This window comes from Halichoerus grypus, chromosome 13 (assembly GCF_964656455.1).
Source record: "Halichoerus grypus chromosome 13, mHalGry1.hap1.1, whole genome shotgun sequence".
NCBI classification, from domain to species: domain Eukaryota; kingdom Metazoa; phylum Chordata; class Mammalia; order Carnivora; family Phocidae; genus Halichoerus; species Halichoerus grypus.
Window position 1 is genome coordinate 39630517 of NC_135724.1, and position 18904 is coordinate 39649420.

Genomic DNA, 18904 nt, shown 5'->3' on the forward strand with positions numbered 1-18904 from the left:
TGTCTAGACACAAAATTATGTAAGACATTGTGAGAGATGGCAGAAGAAACATAAGCCACTGTGCTTGCTCTAAAGCTGTTTATCATCTAATAGAGGGGGAAAAAACCACACCTGGACAAGTAGATATGAAACTGCAATACTAAGGCCAGGCCTCGTGGAATGGAGATCTGGCTGGGACTCTGAAGAATAAGGAGAGTCTTAAAATGATTCTAGAAGGAATGGCAATATTCCTGGCAAGAAGAAGAACATAAAAAGGAAGAGACAGATATAAGAAATATCTCAAAGGAAAGATCAAAATATTTGTGAATGATCAGGGTGAAAAAAGGAAGGGGATTTCTAGCCAGGATAATTGAGAGAATGTTCTCGTTTCTGACAGACACCAGAGGTGGGATTAAAAAAAAAAACTGGATGACAGAATACTAGGGTGAGTTTGACTTTGTGCATGTTGAATTTTATATGATGACAAAAAATATCAAAGTAAAAATAAGTAATAATCTATTATTACGAATGTAAAAAGCTATTATTCTGAGCATTTGCCATGTTCCAGACAGTGCCAGAAGCCATATATATTTTATCATTTTCCCTTACAGCTATTCACCATTCTGTGACATGAATGCTATCTTTTTCCTCATTTTACAAAAACATGAGCAAAAACTTAGATAATAACATCCCCACATCACAAATAATGAGTGAGAGAATGCCCATGTGACCCCAGGAAGTCTGACTCCAAAGACCATGTATAAATTTTGTAGTCAGACAGCCATGAGTAGGTTATTGAGTCTTAAATATTCAAAAAATATATTAAGCACTAACTCTGTTCCAGTCACTTCAAAGTGCTGGGTACACACACAGTCGCCAATAAAACAGACATAGTCCTTAACCTCACAGAACTTAACTCTGGTGGGGATAACTGATGTACATTTAAAAATCACAAAAGCATAATTCCAAATGGTGATAAACAGTACAAAGAGAAAGCGCAGGGTACTCAGAAAGCATAACAGGCTATAATGTAGATTAACAATCAAGAAAGGTTCTCTAAAGAAATTCAGACCCTTAACACATAATCTCTCCTTTGATTACTCTAGACTCTGTATAATAGTATCTTCCCCTTAGCAGTTCAAACGTTAACATATTTAAAACTTTGTGGATTCTTCTCCAAATCTGCTCCCCGTAGTAGCACCCTCACCTACACCTACACACATCAGAAACCCAGGAGGTATTTTTGACACTTTATACTCTCATTCAGCCCCACATCCAGTCTGGTACCAATTTCCTTCAATTCGCTCTCCTAAGTGCCCCTTGAAACAAACTCTTATTCCCTGTCTAATGCTCTCACCCTAATCCAGCTTCCTTACCTGACCCATCCCAATAGGCACTGAATTGGCTCCACCAATCCTGCTCTTGCGCCCTCCAAGCCATTCTCCACTCACATGAGAGAGCAGTTATCTTAAAAATATAAACCCGATCTGGGGCGCCTGGGTGGCTTAGATGGTTAAGCGTCTGCCTTTGGCTCAGGTCATGATCCCAGGGTCCTGGGATCGAGCCCCACATCGTGCTCCCTGCTCAGCAAGGAAGTCTGCTTCTCCCTCTCCCTCAGCCCCTCCCCCCCCAGCTTGTGCGCTCTCTCAAATAAATAAATAAAATCTTTAAAAATAGATATATAGACCCGATCAAAAGAGTACACTCTTTCCATGACTCACTATTGCGTTTAGGATAAAATCTAGACTCTTTTGCACGGCCTGCCAGACTTCACACGATCTAACCAGGCTAGTAAAGCATCAAAGGAGGAGACCTGCAACAAGGGACACAGGAGCACCAGGGAGAAAGACTGCAAAGTCCGGAATACAGGAGGAATTATGCCACTGGATTTAAAAATAAAGCTATTCATGGGTGGGCTGCAAGAGTAGAGGGAATGGAGGCCACATAACAGGAGGGGGTGGTCACGGGAGTGATGGGAAGGGAGGAGAGGGAGGTGGTCGGTGAAAGCATTTGTTTGAAAAATGAGATGGTAGGAGTCGGGTGCCAAGTTCACCAGAGCCTACACATAGGAAATTGGAGAAAAGGCAGGGGAGAGGCGGGGACAGTAAACTTCAGAAAGACCCAGTAGGATGAAGTCAGAGGCACAGGTGAAATGATTGGCCGCGTGACAATTTTCTCGGTGGTCTAAGCCAGTAACCGTGAGCACAGAGAGAGGGCCACATACCGGGGTGTCACACTCGGTGCAGTTCTGGTACTCGGATTTCATTCTTTTGGCTACATCGGTGGCTGGAACTCCTTCTGAAGGAAGATAGGCCCGGCAATAAGGACAGGTCCATTTATTGTTCTTTAGACTGGTAGCAATACAGGAACGGCAGAATCTGCCCCAAACAAACCAAGAATACGTTATTTTCCTTTTAAGGTATAAGGGAGCCAGCGCTGTGTGTTCCTCTGTGTAAAGTGTATCTTAATGACACCTTGTCCACTAGGAGCTAGCTGTACTGCCAAGTTAGAAGTGCATTTGCATCCTCTACTGGGCAGAGAGCTTCTTACCTTCCCAGTAAGACTGCTTTGGAGTCACACGTTCTCACTACACGCACTGCGTGCATTTGAACAGAAGGGCACAAAGTGGTGAAAAGAGTATTCCTATAAGCCGAGTTAAAACTAGAACCCAAAGGATAGCTAATGTGTTCTTTCTTTTCTCTAATCCTATTTTACCCCAAATGTGGGGGGGGGGGAGGGGCGCGGGAATAGGTCTTTGCTCTGTGGGATTTTGTATGTGAGATAAGAATATAGCAAGAAATCCAGGAGGCAAAATACCATGCATGTGATCAGCCTTACAAAATAATTTTAATGTCATCCCCAGGTATAGAAAATTATCTAATCAAAATGAGCACTATTAGGAATGTCCTCCAGGTCAAGAAATTTATTCTCTGGCTTATTTAAAGATGATCATAATAAAATCTTAACATAACCAATAGAATTCACAGAAAATATGGACCTATTTATAGGAGCTGTTGAAAGCTAAGTGCACACAAAAGTAAAAATGACATTTAGATAAGTTATACACATTAGCGTGGCCTGATAGCTCTTAAAGTGCTCACCATATACTATCTATTTGGGAATATTAATTTATGGCAAAAGTTAAGCTTTTTAAAATTTAAATATACTGGGGTGCCTGGGTGGCTTAGTCGGTTAAGCATCTGCCTTCGGCTCAGGTCATGATCTCAGGGTCCTGGGATCGAGTCCCACATCGAGCTCCGTGCTCAGCAGGGAGTCTGCTTTTCCCTCTCCCTCTGTCCCTTCCCACCCCTTGCTCTCTTTCTCTGTCTGTCTCAAATAAATAAATAAAATCTTTTTTAAAAAATTAAATATATATACATGTAGAAAAGTTCACATATCATAGGTATATAGTTCACTGAAATTTCCCAAACTGAACTCTCAATCATATTAGCCATGACTGATGCTTAAAAGAACTCTCTTCTGCATCTGTTACAAAATTCTTATACACACACAGAGGATGCTGACATCTGCATTGTTCTTGAGGCATCTGCTTGATGTTTATGCCGGTCCAGCATCCACTTCCTCTTGCAAATAGCACGCTGATTTCACTCTGGAGGAACTACATCTCTTACATGAGATACAATCTGGTGGGACCTCAGTCAAGGTGCCCACAATCCCCTGCTGAAGACAAGATCTGAGTCCTATGCTGTATTTCATTTCTCTGTGCCTCAAGTAGATTACCTGCAAGTTCCAAGACCCAATCTGCCCTTGCATTTCTTTGAGTCCCTAAGAAGTGGTTCTCAGAGTGTAGTCTTGAAGGGTATTTATTACAAGTGGTCCAAATGTTCAAGCTGTAATCTTCATACAACATTTAGGGTTCTGACATGAATTATTCGTTTACATGATTTAGGAGCAAGCAGATGATACTTTGCTTTCTTGGTCAACAAAAGTCTTCCCCTTTCTTCACAACTTACTTGAGTTTTATACCAATACAAACGGAAGACGAATATTGGTGTTGAGCCCTGTGGTGGGCACTGATCGACATGCTCTTGTTTAGCTCTCAGAGTAATCCTAACATGCTGCTCTGCTCTCTCCTTCCTTGACTGGAGGCAAGCAGAGGTTCAGAGACATGTAACAGCTTGCCGAATTTACACAGCCTGAAGACAGTAGTACTTTGAACCTCAAACAGTTTTGGAAGGAGCTCAAAAGTATGCGTGTAAGGTCCCCAATTACCCCAGTGGTTCCACTTACGATTTTTTGACTTTACAGTGATGTAAAAGCGATACTCATTCAGGAGAAACTGTACTTCAAATTCTGAATTTTGAGCTTTTCCCGGTAGGCAGGAAATCCTCTTCTTGCCGCGCTGGGCAGCTCCCAGTCAGCCACGCAGATAAACAACTGATACATTTACGATCATTCTGTACCCAGACAACCATTCTGTTGTCCACTTTCAGTACAGTATTCAATAAATGACACAAAATATTCAACACTTTTATTACGAAATAGGCTTTGTGTTAGATGATTTTGCCTAACTGTGAGCTAACGTAAGTGTTCTGAGCATATTTAAGGCAGACTAACTAAGCTATGATGTTTGGTAGGTTAGGTGTACTAAATGCATTTTGACTTACTTTTTAGGATGGATTTATTGGGACATAACCCCACTGTGAGTCAAGAAAGATCTGTAGTCCTTTTTAAGTCACCTCAATTCCTCCCAGTGACAAACAGAAGCAGCAAAACTAAAACTATGGATGTACCTGTATAAACCAGTCAACTTTGCACAGAGTACATTTCTACTGTCATTTTGTAGTGCTTTTGCCCTTACGACTGATAACTACAACAATGGAAATGCCTAGTAGATATACATGAAAAGTAGCACACTTAAGGCGTTTAAAAAAAATCAAGTCCCTCACTGTAACTCCCTTATGTTTGCACAATGATGTTACATGTGGCATGAAACTCTCAAATGAGCATGAGACAGACATTGTTGCATTCAATGAGAATATTAGTTGCAAATCCCATAGATCAATTAGCTGTACCCATTTTAACAAAAGTGATTATTAAATGGAGGAAACACATCAAGACTAAGGTGTTTTGGGACAGACCGAACTTGCGGGTTATGAGTATATAAAAACCATGATTTTTTAAAGTGTTACCAATAAGGAGAGGAATGGATGCTACTGCAGCTTAAGCCTCGCTTTTTGGGGTGCAGAAATAAGATTGCAGAATGGCTTAGTCCAAAAAATCTGAGATTAAAAGTCTCCCCTTAAAGGTATAATTATCAAATTCAAGTCTTGTGAACTGGAGAATTTAACATCCTTACTCTAGTACATTAGCATAAAAAGTACGTAAGTGATCAAACATTAAATGAATTGTCTAATTAGAATCCATACAGGGCTATTCAGGTTTAGGTAATGTGTGTGTGTGTGTGTGTGTGTGTGTGTGTGTGTGTGTGTATGATATATATATATACATATACATATATGCCATATAACAAGGCACAAAAACAAGATAACTCAAAAATAAAACCTCTTAGAAAGCAAAGTGTAGTTGGGAATGCAAACTGGTGCAGCCACTCTGGAAAACAGTATGGAGGTTCCTCAAAAAGTTAAAAATAGAGCTACCCTATGAGCCAGCAATTGCACTACTAGGTATTTACCCAAAGGATACAAAAATAGTGATTCAAAGGGGCACCTGCACCCCAATATTTATAGCAGCAATGTCCACAATAGCCAAACCGTGGAAAGAGTCCAGATGTCCATCGACAGATGAATGGATAAAGAAGATGTGGTGTACACACACACACACACACACACACACACACACACACACACACAGAGGAATATTATGCAGCCATCAAAAATGAAATCTTGCCATTTGCAACGACGTGGATAGAACTAGAGTGTATTATGGTAAGCAAAGTAAGTCAGTCAGAGAAAGACAAATACCATATTATTTCACTCATATGTGGAATTTAAGAAACAAAACTGATGAACATAGGGGAAGGGAAGGAAAAAAAATAGGATAAAAACAGAGAGGGAGACAAACCATAAGCGACTCTTAACTATAGGAAACAGGGTTGCTGGAGGAGAGGTGGGTGGGGAATGGGGTAACTGGGTGATGGACATTAAGGAGGGCACTTGTTGGGATGAGCACTGGGTATTATATGCAACTGATGAATCACTAAAGTCTACCCCAAAATTAATAATACACTATATGTAACTAACTTGAATTTAAATAAAACAAATGAAAAGAAAGCAAAGTTAGAACTATCTATATAGTATGAGCTATTTATAGGTTTATAGATGTATAAAAACATCTAAAAAGATTTAAAAAAAGAACCTTTACCTACCTTTTGGAGAAATGGGAACTAGAAAGAAGAGGTGGGTATGTGATATAAATAAAAAAGAACATTTACCTAGTGTTTTGGAGAAATGGGAACGGGAAGGAAGAGGTGGGTGTTGTCATTGTCAAATTTCCAGTTTGAACCCTATGACCATATTACCTACACAATAAATGATTCTTTAAAAAAGTTAATCACCTACAATCATTGGGATAAATGGTCTGGTAGATTTTTATAAAACAAAACATATAGGCATCTTTTGGTCCTGCAATACCAAGCCCATGTATTCATTAAATAAAGAGAAATGAAAACATTTATCTATTTGTACAAGAATATTAATAAGGAATGTATTTGTAACAGCCCCAAACTGGAAATAACCCTGGTGTCCATCAATAAGAAAATGAATAAGCAAACTGGGGCATATTCCTACAATGGAATACCACACAGCAATAAAAAATAACAAATTACTAACATATGCAGCAACATGGATGAACCTCAAAGACATACTGCGTGAAAGAAGCCAGACACGAGAGAGCACAGCCTGTTAATTCCACTTATATGAAGTTCTTGAACAGGCAAAACTCATCTACGGGAGAGAAAAAAAGCACAATGGTTGCCCGTGGGGATATATGGACAGGGATTGGCTGGGAAGGGACATGAGGAAACTCTCTGGAGGTAATGAAAATATTCTATATCTCAATAGGGGTTATACTAAGGATGTATTCATTTCACTACATGTGTAATTTACCTTAAAAAAACATAAATCTGGGGCGCCTGGGTGGCTCAGTCGTTAAGCGCCTGCCTTCGGCTCGGGTCATGATCCCAGGGTCCTGGGATCGAGTCCCACATCGGGCTCCCTGCTCCTCTGGAAGCCTGCTTCTCCCTCTCCCACTCCCCCTGCTTGTGTTCCTGCTCTCACTATCTCTCACTCTGTCAAATAAATAAATAAAATCTTTAAAAAAAATAAAATAAAATAAAATAAAAAAAATAAAAAAACATAAATCTGGTTAATAATATGCATCTTTTTTTAAAAAGATTTTATTCATTTATTTGAGATAGAGAGCAAGTGAAAGAACACAAGCCAGGGGACAGAGGAAGAGGGAGAAGCAGGCTTCCTGCAGAGCAGGGAGCCCTATGCAGGGCTCGATCCCAGGACCCCGGGATCATGACCTGAGCCAAAGGCAGACGCTTAACCAACTGAGCCATCCAGGCACCCCAATATTATGCATCTTGATATAAGAAGGAAATAGAGTGTGCTGATCATTGTAACCTACTCTGAAATGTATCCAAAAAGAAGATAGACTGATGATGGGTAGGTATGTGATAAAATGAGAACTAAAAGCAATATGGCAAAATTAATAATTGTAGAATCTAGGTAGTGAATATATAGGTGCTCATTTTACATTTCTTTCAACTTAGCTCTATGTTTAAAATTTCTCATAATAAAACGTTAGGGAAAAAAATGCTAGAAAAAATTAACCACCTTACTAGGACTTAAATTTTCTTTACTCTTGAGAAAAACTGAGTTGTAAAATTAGGAAGGGAAATGTTTGGAGGATGAGAGGCCTGAAATTTTTAATGGAACATGAAGAGAAAAACATTTTTATTTTTTTTATCTTTTTTATTTTTATTTTATTTTTTTAAGATTTTATTTATTTATTTGACAGAGAGAGTAACAGAGCACAAGCAGGGGGAGTGGCAGGCAGAGGGAGAGAGAGAAGCAGGCTCCCCGCCAAGCAGGGAGCCCAATGTGGGCTTGATCGCAGGACCCTGGGATCATGACCTGAGCCGAAGGCAGATGCTTAACCAACTGAACCACCCAGGCGCCCCAGAAAAACATTTTTAAAAATATATTTTTAAGGGCATCCAAATTCAGTGTGAGGAAAAGATTACACTGCATTTATGATTATTTAAACAAACGTAAAGAGCACAGAACAATCTAGAATGTAACAAAAGGCTGAAGAGAGAAAATACAAACCGTCTAAAACTGGATATGTGTAGCTTCTAGCAACAACAGTTAATCCATGGTTATAGAGAAGACGATGAGAGAATGTATAAAACTGCACAAACCTCCCTAGACCTACCCATGTAAGCATTCATGCACTGGTGAAATTTTTAGCAATAGCTGACTTTTGCCAGCTGCTCATGCCAGGGATGAAATTGTGGCAGTGCCTAAGGTCCCTGCTCTCAGAGTTCTAGAATGGGGAGGGAGGCAATAAGCAGGTAAACAAATAGACTGACAAATGATAAATGCTGGGGCGCCTGGGTGGCTCAGTCGTTAAGCGTCTGCCTTCGGCTCAGGTCATGATCCCAGGGTCCTGGGATCGAGCCCCGCATCGGGCTCTCTGCTCAGCGGGAAGCCTGCTTCTCCCTCTCCCACTCCCCCTGCTTGTGTTCCCTCTCTCGCTGTGTCTCTCTCTGTCGAATAAATAAATAAAATCTTTTTTTAAAAAATGATAAATGCTTTGAGAAGAAGAAAACAGCTGACAATGAAAATAGAGTGAATGGGACAAGGGGAGCATTTAGATGGATGGTCCCTGAGATGACATTTGAAGGCACCCCGCTAAAGAAGATCTGGGAACGGTTTTCCAAACTGAAAAAAAAAAAGGGTACAAAAGATAGGGACCATCCTGCTGAGGTATAGAAAGCCAGCATGCTTGAGAGGCAGGGGGCCCCAGGGAGAGCACGTGGAGACGTGGGAGGGGGCGTAAAGTGGGCAGGAGACAGAGCATAAAGCCATAACTAAGGGTGATGGGAAGGCACTGGAGGGTTTTAGATAGGAGGGTGACATAATTTGATTTAAATTACATAGATCACTCTGGTTCTTGTGTAAAGAACAGATGACGGAGGTACAAGAGCCGAAGCAGTGAGGAGCTCAGGTTTAAGCCATCGTAAGAGCCAGTTCAAGAGAGGATGATGGCCTAGGCCAACAAAGTAACAGCAGCCAGTGTAAGTGGACAGATTTAGGATTTATTTTGGAAGTGAGGCAAAGGGACTTACAACATACCAAGTGACAACAAATATATTATCCTAAGTGAGAGAAGTCAAACACAAGAGACTACTTATTGCATGATTCCAAAACTTAGTGACAGAAAGCAGATGGGGCTGTTGGAGCCAGGGGTTTGGGGAGGGGATTGTCTACAAAGGACTTGAAGGAACTTTTTAGGGCAATGGAATTAACTGTTCTAGATCTTGTTTGTGGAGGTAGTTACATAATTACCAAAATTTGTCAACTTGTACATTTTGTGTGAATTGTACTATATCACCTCAATAAAGCTAAAAAACAACACAACAAAACAAAAATGCCCCAGTGACAACAGGCCAGAAGCGACAAGTACGAAGTAGATCACAGAAATACATACCGCTCAGAACCATTCACAATCTTGCAGGCCTACCTCCCACACCACCCCAGGCACACAGTAGTTACTCAGTAAATTGAAATAAGTCAATCAGTTATGAGGAACGGATCAAAGGAGAATTTTCTTGGCAGGGCCCAACATTTGCATTAATAAGGAAGAGTGTTAGGTCCTTCTGAAAGAACCCAAGGGATAGAAACGAACACAAACCTAAGGAGATAAAGGATTCCTATTTGTCTGCCCCCCTCTCCACCTTCAAAAGGTAGTTGAGAATGATGAATCATAAAAGACATAATCACAATGAGGAGAAATTAGGTGAAAGACAGAAGCTGAAGATAGAAGTCAATTACATTTTTTTTAGACCAGTTCAATGTTTTCAAAAATTCTGAGTGAGTTGCCATTGCTTTAACATCAGATTTTGCGGGGTGCCCGCGTGGCTCAGTCAGGCTCTCCGCTGGGCGTGGAGCCTGCCTAAGATTCTCTCTCTCCCTCTGCCCCTCCCCACCTAAAAAATTTTTGTTTTTAAAAATCAGATTTTACAACTAAACCCAAATTTCTGGCTTCTTTTAAAAGCTAGTCTCCTCCAACTCTGGACTCAATTCCCATGTGGTCACATGGGCTGGCACACCCATCCTCATCCTGTGGAGGACTCACCCTCCACATTCATTTACATCACTTGTAGTTTGCAGCTCCTGAAGACATGAGTTAGGAACTGGATAATGACTCTAAAAACTTTGAAACCAGATGGAAACTTAAATACCCTGCTCCCTCTGATAACTTTATTAACCCCTGTTTCCCTAAATTAAGTGATTATCAATAAAAACCCTTTATAATGAAGAGGTCAGCAAAGCACTGTAGAAAAATGAGGAAAGTCTTGCTGAAGACACTGGGTAAAATTAGGTACTCAATCTTAAGAGCTAAAACCGAACCCTGAGTATCATAAATTTAAGGAGGGAAGGGATGCATTAGGGATTCCATGGGGTCCAGGGCTAGACAGGCAAAGGAAGTATTCAGACATGGTCCCCAAATAGGACTCTGCAAGAGCCCCTGGCAACATGAGGCCGATCTAACATTTTATTTATGTTCTCAACACTAGGCTGCCTCACTGTGGGGAGGCCAATACGAAGCTGAATGAAAATCTTGAGGGGCTTGGTGAGCTTGAAAATGTAAACAGAGTAAGGGAAGTTGTTATTGTTATGCCAAGTGATAAGAGTCTCAGGCCAAAACATTCCAATGTAAGGCAATAAACACACACACACACACACACACACACACACACACACACACTCTCCCTCTTCACCTACACGGTTCGGCCTGAGTGCAGCTATTCCTAGAGCAAAGCCCTCCAGCCGCCCACTGCCCCTGAGATTTCCTTTGATGTTATTTCTGTATTCAGTTAGGTTCCATCAAAGTTCATCCTGGGAATCATTCAGCCTCCAAAACCTGACTCTGCATATCTCTACACCGCATTACGTGTTGATTTAAAATGTAACCTCCTCAAGACAATTTTATTTCCTTTAACTTAAAATCTTAGCGGGGTGCCTCTCTAGAACCTTCAAATGCGGTCCTCAACTTGCTGTATTTTACTGTCAATGAAACAGGGTTAGCTAGAGCTGTGCTTCAAACTTTAAAGTGAATATAAATCACCTGAACATCCTATTAAAATGCAGATTCTGATTTAGTAGGTGGGAGATGGGGCCCAAGATTCTGTAATGTTACCAGTCCATGGGGCCGGTAGCCAAGGTCTAAGGAAAATCTGGGCATAAAACTCCATCTGCTACATTATTTAGGTTCTGTTTGTTAGAGAATACATAATTTAATAGATCACTACTATTTAATTTGCCTGCGACAATACTAATGTTACTAAGTAAACACAGAGCAGTCCAACCACCAGAGGAGGCAAATTTCAGGCCAGCTTAATTACATCCTTCTGAAATTCTCAGGAATCCAGGGACAGATGAGTAACCCCATAAAAAGAAAGGAGTTCGGAAACTATCACGGGACTCCTCTCTATTACTCAACCACATAGCATCCATTGGCTGGCACTCTAGAGTGGCCGTCCCTGCTTGAGAGGCATTCACTCAAGTATTCCAACTGCATGGCATTTTAGAATCATCCATTAATTCAACGAATACTGAACACCTACTAAGCGCCAGACCTTGAAGGACTGGCAATGTAAAAAGTAGCATTCCTTTCCTAGAGCAAAGGCTCTCCAGACTTTTTGGACCTTGATGGTACAAAAGACTCTAACCATCCCTTTTTCTTTTTTTTTGAAGATTTTATTTATTTATTTGACAGAGAGACGCAGCGAGAGAGGGAACACAAGCAGGGGGAGTGGGAGAGGGAGAAGAAGGCTTCCCTCTGAGCAGGGAGCCCGATGTGGGGCTCGATCCCAGGACCCCGGGATCATGACCTGAGCTGAAGGCAGACACTTAATGACTGAGCCACCCAGGTGCCCCTAGCCATCCCATTTTAAGTGACGCTTACCCAAGCACATTGGGAGGAGGAAGAATTCTATATACATTGGTTTTAGCCATCAGGGGCCTGGATGTTCATATTTAAACTTCAAAGTTTCATCTTAAAGTCAAGTCACAGGTCAAGTAATATGTCAATGATAACTGAAAATCAGATGGGAATTTCCACAATATTCCACCTCTTCAATTCAACTCCCTGCATCTTTGCCCATTTAATGCCCTACATCCCTTGAAATGGATGAGCCGTCCATTCTCCTGCTAAGGCCAAGCCTCCTCCTGGCTCCCAATGCCCCGCTTTAAGTCCCAGCTCCTCTCTCCTACTCAAGGCCATTGCTCCTGAAATTCTCTCTTCTGTGCATCAGTTTCCCCCTCGCTATTGGCTCATTTCCATAACCATACAGAATATTCCATTTTTCTTCTCTTAAAAGAAAAAAAATTTTTTTTAAAGAAAACGCTCTCAGATGCCTGGGTGGCTCAGTGGGTTAAGCAGCTGCCCTAGGCTCAGGTCATGATCCCGGGGTCCTGGGATCGAGCCCCGCATCGGGCTCCCTGCTCAGCGGAGAGCCTGCTTCTCCCTCTCCCTCTGCCTGCCTCTCTGCCTACTTGTGCTCTCTCTCTGTCAATAAATAAATAAAATCTTTAAAAAAAAAAAAAAACACCTCTCTTAATCCCTCCTCTCCTTCCAGCTATTGCCCCAATTTCTCTCCTTCACTTTGCTTCCCAACTCCGTGAAAGGGCCTTCTATGCTCCCTGTCCTTGGCTCCTGTGATCACTCACGAATCCACTCCAGTTGGGCAGGGGGACCCACCATCCCACTAAAACTGCTCTTCGCAAGGTCACCAAGAGCCTCCACATTACTAAATCCAGCGGTCAACTCTCTTGTATAGAAATCTTCCAGAATACCTTCATGTCTGTTGAATGTAATTAATAATTTTAAAAATGAGGGCTTGTATTTTCTATATCTTTCGTATTTTTAAATTTCATTTTTTCCATAATACATTTTTTATTTTATAAAAGTATCGGTCAGCAATGGGCTAAAAACACGACAAAACGAACAAAACCTCACTGGTTCTTCACAGCCGACAATTTGAGAAGCACTGCTCTAAATATCTTCAAATTGCAACTCCCCCACATACTTCCTATCCCTCCCTTGCTTATTTTTTTTTATCCTTAACACCCGTCACTATATAACAAGCGACATACTCCATGCTCGAATCTTGCTTATCGGCCACCTGCCACATGAGAATGCAAACTCCATAAGCATACGTGTCTACGTGCTCGGCACAGAACAGGGCATATTTGCTGCATCGATAAATGACAGCACTCCATGCGAGAGCAGATCTAACCAAACAACCTATAACCAACCAAAACGATAAGGATGAAGTAAATGAACAATGATTTTATTTTATTTTTAAAAATTTTTTTTTAAGATTTTATTTATTTACTTGAGAGAGAGAGAGCATGAGAGGGAGGAGAGTCAGAGGGAGAAGCAGACTCCCCACCAAGCAGGGGGCCCGATGTGGGACTCGATCCCGGGACTCCAGGATCATGACCCGAGCCGAAGGCAGTCGCTTAACCAACTGAGCCACCCAGGCGCCCCAACAATGATTTTATTTTAAAGAACATTGTGCGGATTCCTACTGTCTGCTTAGGCAACACGTAGGTGTGTGCATGGTTACCTAACAGCCAGACTTCTTAGTATAATCCTAAAGGGCCTACAGGAAAGCCTGATATTGATCTAATTTGTGTTTTTGATAACCAGATTTTAATAACCCTTAAAAACTCAGTTGGTAGATGTGATGGTTAGTCTTGTATGTCAACTTGGGTAGGCTATGGGACTCAGTTATTTAATCAAACACTTATCTAGGTGTTGCTGTGCTGGTCTTTTGTAGATGGTGTAACATCTATAATTGGCTGACTTTAAGTAAAGAGATTATTATCCTCAATAATGTAAAGCAATTCCTTAAAATCAGTCTTTCTCACACATGCACACATACACACACACACACACACACATATACATACACTATTGGTTGTTTCTCGAGAGAACCCGCCCTAACAGATAATATACAAGTAGGTAATAAATATCTGTAATAATAAATAAGACAAATGGCTTTAATCTTATGTAGAAAAAAGAAGTCTTTGGGATTGCACCCCTTCTGTAAGAACAAAAGGGGCAGCAAAATGGGTGAAAGGGGGCCTAAAGGTACAAAAACTTCCACTTATAAATCAATCAGTCATGGGGCTCTAATGTACAGCATGGTGGCTATAGTTAATAATACTGGGCTGTATATTTTGAAGATTGCTAAGACAATAGATCTTAAAAAGTTCTCAACACACAAGAAAAAATGTGTAATTATGTATGTAGACAGATGTTAACTAGACTTTCTGTGGTGTTCATTTTCCAATATATACAAAGATAGAATCATTATGTTGAACACCTGAAACTAATATATTATATGTCAATTATACCTTGATAAAATTTTTTTAATAAAAAATAAAACATACTATATTTTAAAAAAAGAATGAAAGCACTGATGTATATTTCTGGGTCAGTTGAAAACTCTTTAGGACACTCTTGGACTCTACTTAGAGAACCACCAATTGGATGCAGGTTGTAACTTGACCACAAAGGGCAAGCTTTAATCCGCTTACCTGAAAGCCCATTAGAATGATCCTCCACAGTTTCATTTTCAAAATTAGGCAAATTCTGTGACTTTAGAGCAATTTAATCAACTCAGTTCATTTTCATCAACTCAGTTCAATGAAGATGTGGCTCTTCGTACCCTCAAGTATGCTCCAGTCTGTACCTATTAGCTTTGTTAGACCCATTCTCAACCTCTTGATGCTTTTAGATAACTCCCTTAGCTCCAGCTCTGACCTTTCCCCAAATCCATTAATGGTCCCAGTACCTTGGGGATGTTTCCATTTGGGTATCTCCCTATCAGACTACTATACACTTGACAAGCCCCATCACGAGTTCATTACCTCGGGGGCTGAACTCTGCCCCCCTTTATCTCTGTCACCTGTTAGGGAGTTGCCTTCCACTCCTTTCTCCCCCTTTATTTATCATACCTAACTGGTCAACACATTTCTTTATAAATACTTATTTTAAATGTAAATCAGATTCCCTTTCAGTTTCATTTATACGGTGTCAACTTACCTACTCCCTCCCCCCCCCCCCACTGATAACAGAAGATAAGGCAGAGGTAGGAAGCCTTTTCCCCAAAATCTTTTTTAACAACTGATACAGAGATATGAATAAAGTCAATTTGAAATGACAGCACATTAAAATAGAACTTCTTAATTAAAGGCCACCAAAGGAAAAAGAACCAAGCTAAAAGGAAGGCTAGAAATGTCATAGATCTATCTTTTGCGGCCCAGTTTTATTCCAAAAGAAATATAGATAAGAAATAATACCCATTCCTGGGTTTTTCATTTGTGGAATGACTTTAAAGGAAATAGAAATTATGTATTGAGGCTTTATGATGGGCTACTTTTACATTTTCTAAATACTCATAAAAATTCCATTTTTCACCCTATTTTACAAATGAAGAAACAGTCAAAGAGATTAAGCAACATGGTGGTCACACAGCACAGGTCAGTGGCAGGGCTGAATTTCAAATCCTGCTCTCTCAAGCCCACTGTTTCTATAATTTATAGAGTGTTACATACATATTCATTCAATGTATTTTTGCCATTATTAATAACTTGATTGACTCAAAATAGGTTTATAAACAGAAATCAGCATCAATAAATGAGTTCAGCAAGTTTGGAAATTAGCTTCAATATGGGGTAACATAGAGAGATTTCATTTGCATTTCTTCATTTTCCAATTTAAGGTCAATGGAAGAGAAGAATTCATTTAGGAAGTCTAAATGGTGTTAACAGCACTCACCATCTCCACTGCAGAAGGAACTCCAGTTAACATTTTATAAAGTGGAAGGGGCCCAAGTAAATCTGCCAAAAGGAGGAATATGGAAATTCTGCCCACAGCCAGAACAATGGACACAGATTTGTCAAAACAAAGAACAGTAAAGTGAGGGAAGGCCGTTCATCCAGCCCTTGTTGTGCTACTTCATGACTATTTTTCCAGTTGCTCGTTTCCTATTCAAACTCTAACAAAGAAAAAGATTAAACAAAAGATTTAACTTTTTACACATTTATATCATCCTTTAGCAGAGGCAAAAACACTGCAAACAGTAAGTTATAGCCTTCAACATCTAAACCAGGGAAAACAATCCCTAATCAGATAACAATCTCCAATATCAAAGTCACTCAATTCAGTTCTACAAAAGGAACCTTCAAGACTTGATGCTCACTGTGCATCTTTGGTGCAACTTTAAAGTTTTAATGCTCATGCAGACTAAATTTACCCGTAGTTATCAGGAGGTTTTTACTGCACTGAACTAATCAATATGTATCTTGGCTTCCATCTTGGCCTTGGGATTTATGTCAATGAGCTACATCTGGACAGCTGGGAAACAACATCAGTAATCAGTCAGGAGGTCAATTAGGCTGGAGTTTAAAGTACAAAGCTGAAACAACAGGCCTTGGAAATACAGCCACAAAATAATGCCCAGGGCACTCTCTATTTAAACACTTGTGTGGGCTGCATTTTTCTTCCTGGATCATACCCTGCCTTTCAGTGGTGCTTCTCGGTTACTAGTCTCTAGGTGTCAAGGACCACCTAAGTCCTCTGAAAAACATTTTGTGCCCTTGCATTTATAATACGGTCTTTTTTCCCTGGTAAGCCAAAAGCACTTACCAGCCATTGCGGTATTGCCCTGGTGCTTCATCAAACTATAGTTAAACGGTCAGCCAAAGAAGACATTAAGTGGGCTTCCTCTCTATGCAACTCCCCCCCCCCCCCCGCCCACCCCAACACGCACACACTGGGTCGCACACCCATGCAGCCACGGAAAGAAAACTTCTACGTAAACAGAGAACACGAATCCACAGATCCAACTCCCATTACTAGTTACTCAAGCACAAATTAAGGACGTGCCAATTTTATATAGGGATTTTGTTTTTAAAGTCTTTTTAGAAACTACTCATTTTTATGTATACTTTCCATCGATTTAGGGAAGCGCTGCGTAAGACAGGTAGTCTGCAACCTCCTGTCACTTCGTGGTCGGATTTTAAAGGGCTACACTCAACGGCTCGGTGCTAACGTTCAATTCCCAGCCCCACCCTGGCGGGTACTTAAACTCCTACGACCACAGAGTCACTTGGACGTTCCAATTTGCGTTGATCTTTGAGGGGCCTGAGTGTTTGTATTAGGAAAGGGAGGTGGGGGTGGAAGGCCAGTTTGCACAGATCTTTGTTTGCTCAAGAGGCTAGCCTCAGTGGGCGTTCTGGAACACGTGCAGACAGCCGGCAAAACAAAACCGACCTGGGGTGCGGGGTGGGGGGCGGTGAGGGAAGCACCTTCGGATTAACAGAGCTCAGCGGGATAACTGCTCTGCAGGAGCCCACTGCCTTGTGCCCAAACGGGTGCTGGCTGTCCAGCCAAGAGCACCCTCCCCCGCTGGGGCGCCCTGGCTCCTGGCGGGTCGCGCGCCTGGGAACCCCATCCCTGGGAACCCCATCCCTGGGCTGTACACCTGGGCTTCGGGAGCAAGCGGCGACGGGCATGGCGGGGTGGTGCGGGGGGCGCTGCAGGGCCCGCTTGTTGCTGTTTTCGCCTCCTGAAATCCTGTGTCACCTTCCGACCGGTCAATTTTCCCGTGGCCTGGACTCGACGGGTCCGGGTGTCTCCCTGCAGTAGCTCCATTCAGGCGCTGGCTTCTGAAACCCCCCCTGCCCTCGCCTCCCCCAACCTCGCCCTCCCCAGAAGTGGGCGCGCAAGCCGAGCTTCCCTGGCACTTACACGTGGCCACAGCGGGTCCGGACGGGCTGGTGCAACACCTCGAGGCACACGGAGCAGTCGAAGGACGTGACGGGCAGCTCGGGGTCCCCCTTGCGCTCCAGGGCCCGCGGGGCGGCCGAGGCGGGGGCGGATTTGCCGCTATCGCTGCTCAGCACGGAGCCCATCGCTGCGCCTCTCGCCCAGACAGCTGCCAAGGGCTCAGCGCCTGCTGCCGGGTTGTTTTGTTGTCCTGCGGTAGAGGGAGGAAGGAAGTCCCGGCCCAGCTGTGCTCGCCGCCTCCCCGCGCGCCCAGCTTGAGCAGCCTAGCAGCAGGCGCAGCCGCGGCGCCCAACCTCCGTCTAGGGCAAACGAGTGCGCGGCCGCGCCTGGAGTTGGCTTTCGCGTGGAGACGTGCGGGCGGAGGCGGCCGCCGCACGGTGCGCGCTGCGACAGCCCGGGCTCCTGGGAGGATTGAAACCTGAAACCTCAACTGCGGAGCCGAGGACCTGGGCCGGCTGTGAGCCTTCCGGGCTCTCGCAGGCAGCGTCCTTACCCATTCTTGCAAGTTCGGGAGAGTGTGGGTCTGGTCGTGCTTTAAGCGAACCAGAACCCATTTGTAAGGTGATGGTCCTGTCTGCCCTGCACTGTTGTAATCATAATAGGCAACAAAGACGATCTATGACTGAGCGTGTCCTAAGACAGCGCTAACCAAGACTTCAGTCATCGAGTCAATACTCCATCAATGGAGAGGTAGCATGGGGCGGTGGAAAGGGTTCTGGAGACCCGGATTTGCTGGGCTCAGGGTCCCCTGCTGTTGATCCTACTCCCTGCCCCATTCTCTTTTAGACATGACCAAATATATCGTTTTGTAAGTTACACATGTGGGGCGCCTGGGTGGCTCAGT

At 42.5% G+C, this 18904-nt stretch overlaps 1 protein-coding gene across 1 annotated transcript in view; it reads right to left on the reverse strand.

The window, feature by feature from the left end:
• RNF125 (ring finger protein 125) overlaps positions 1-18372 on the reverse strand; it is a 34764-nt gene extending 16392 nt beyond the window's left edge. The window contains exons 1-2 of the mRNA XM_078060466.1: positions 18022-18372; positions 2204-2357 (exon numbers count right to left, since the gene is read on the reverse strand). Of these exons, the coding sequence (XP_077916592.1) occupies positions 2204-2357; positions 18022-18185 (318 nt within the window). The 5' untranslated portion in view covers positions 18186-18372. The remainder of the gene's footprint in view (positions 1-2203; positions 2358-18021) is intronic.
• Between the last annotated feature and the right edge of the window lie 532 nt (positions 18373-18904).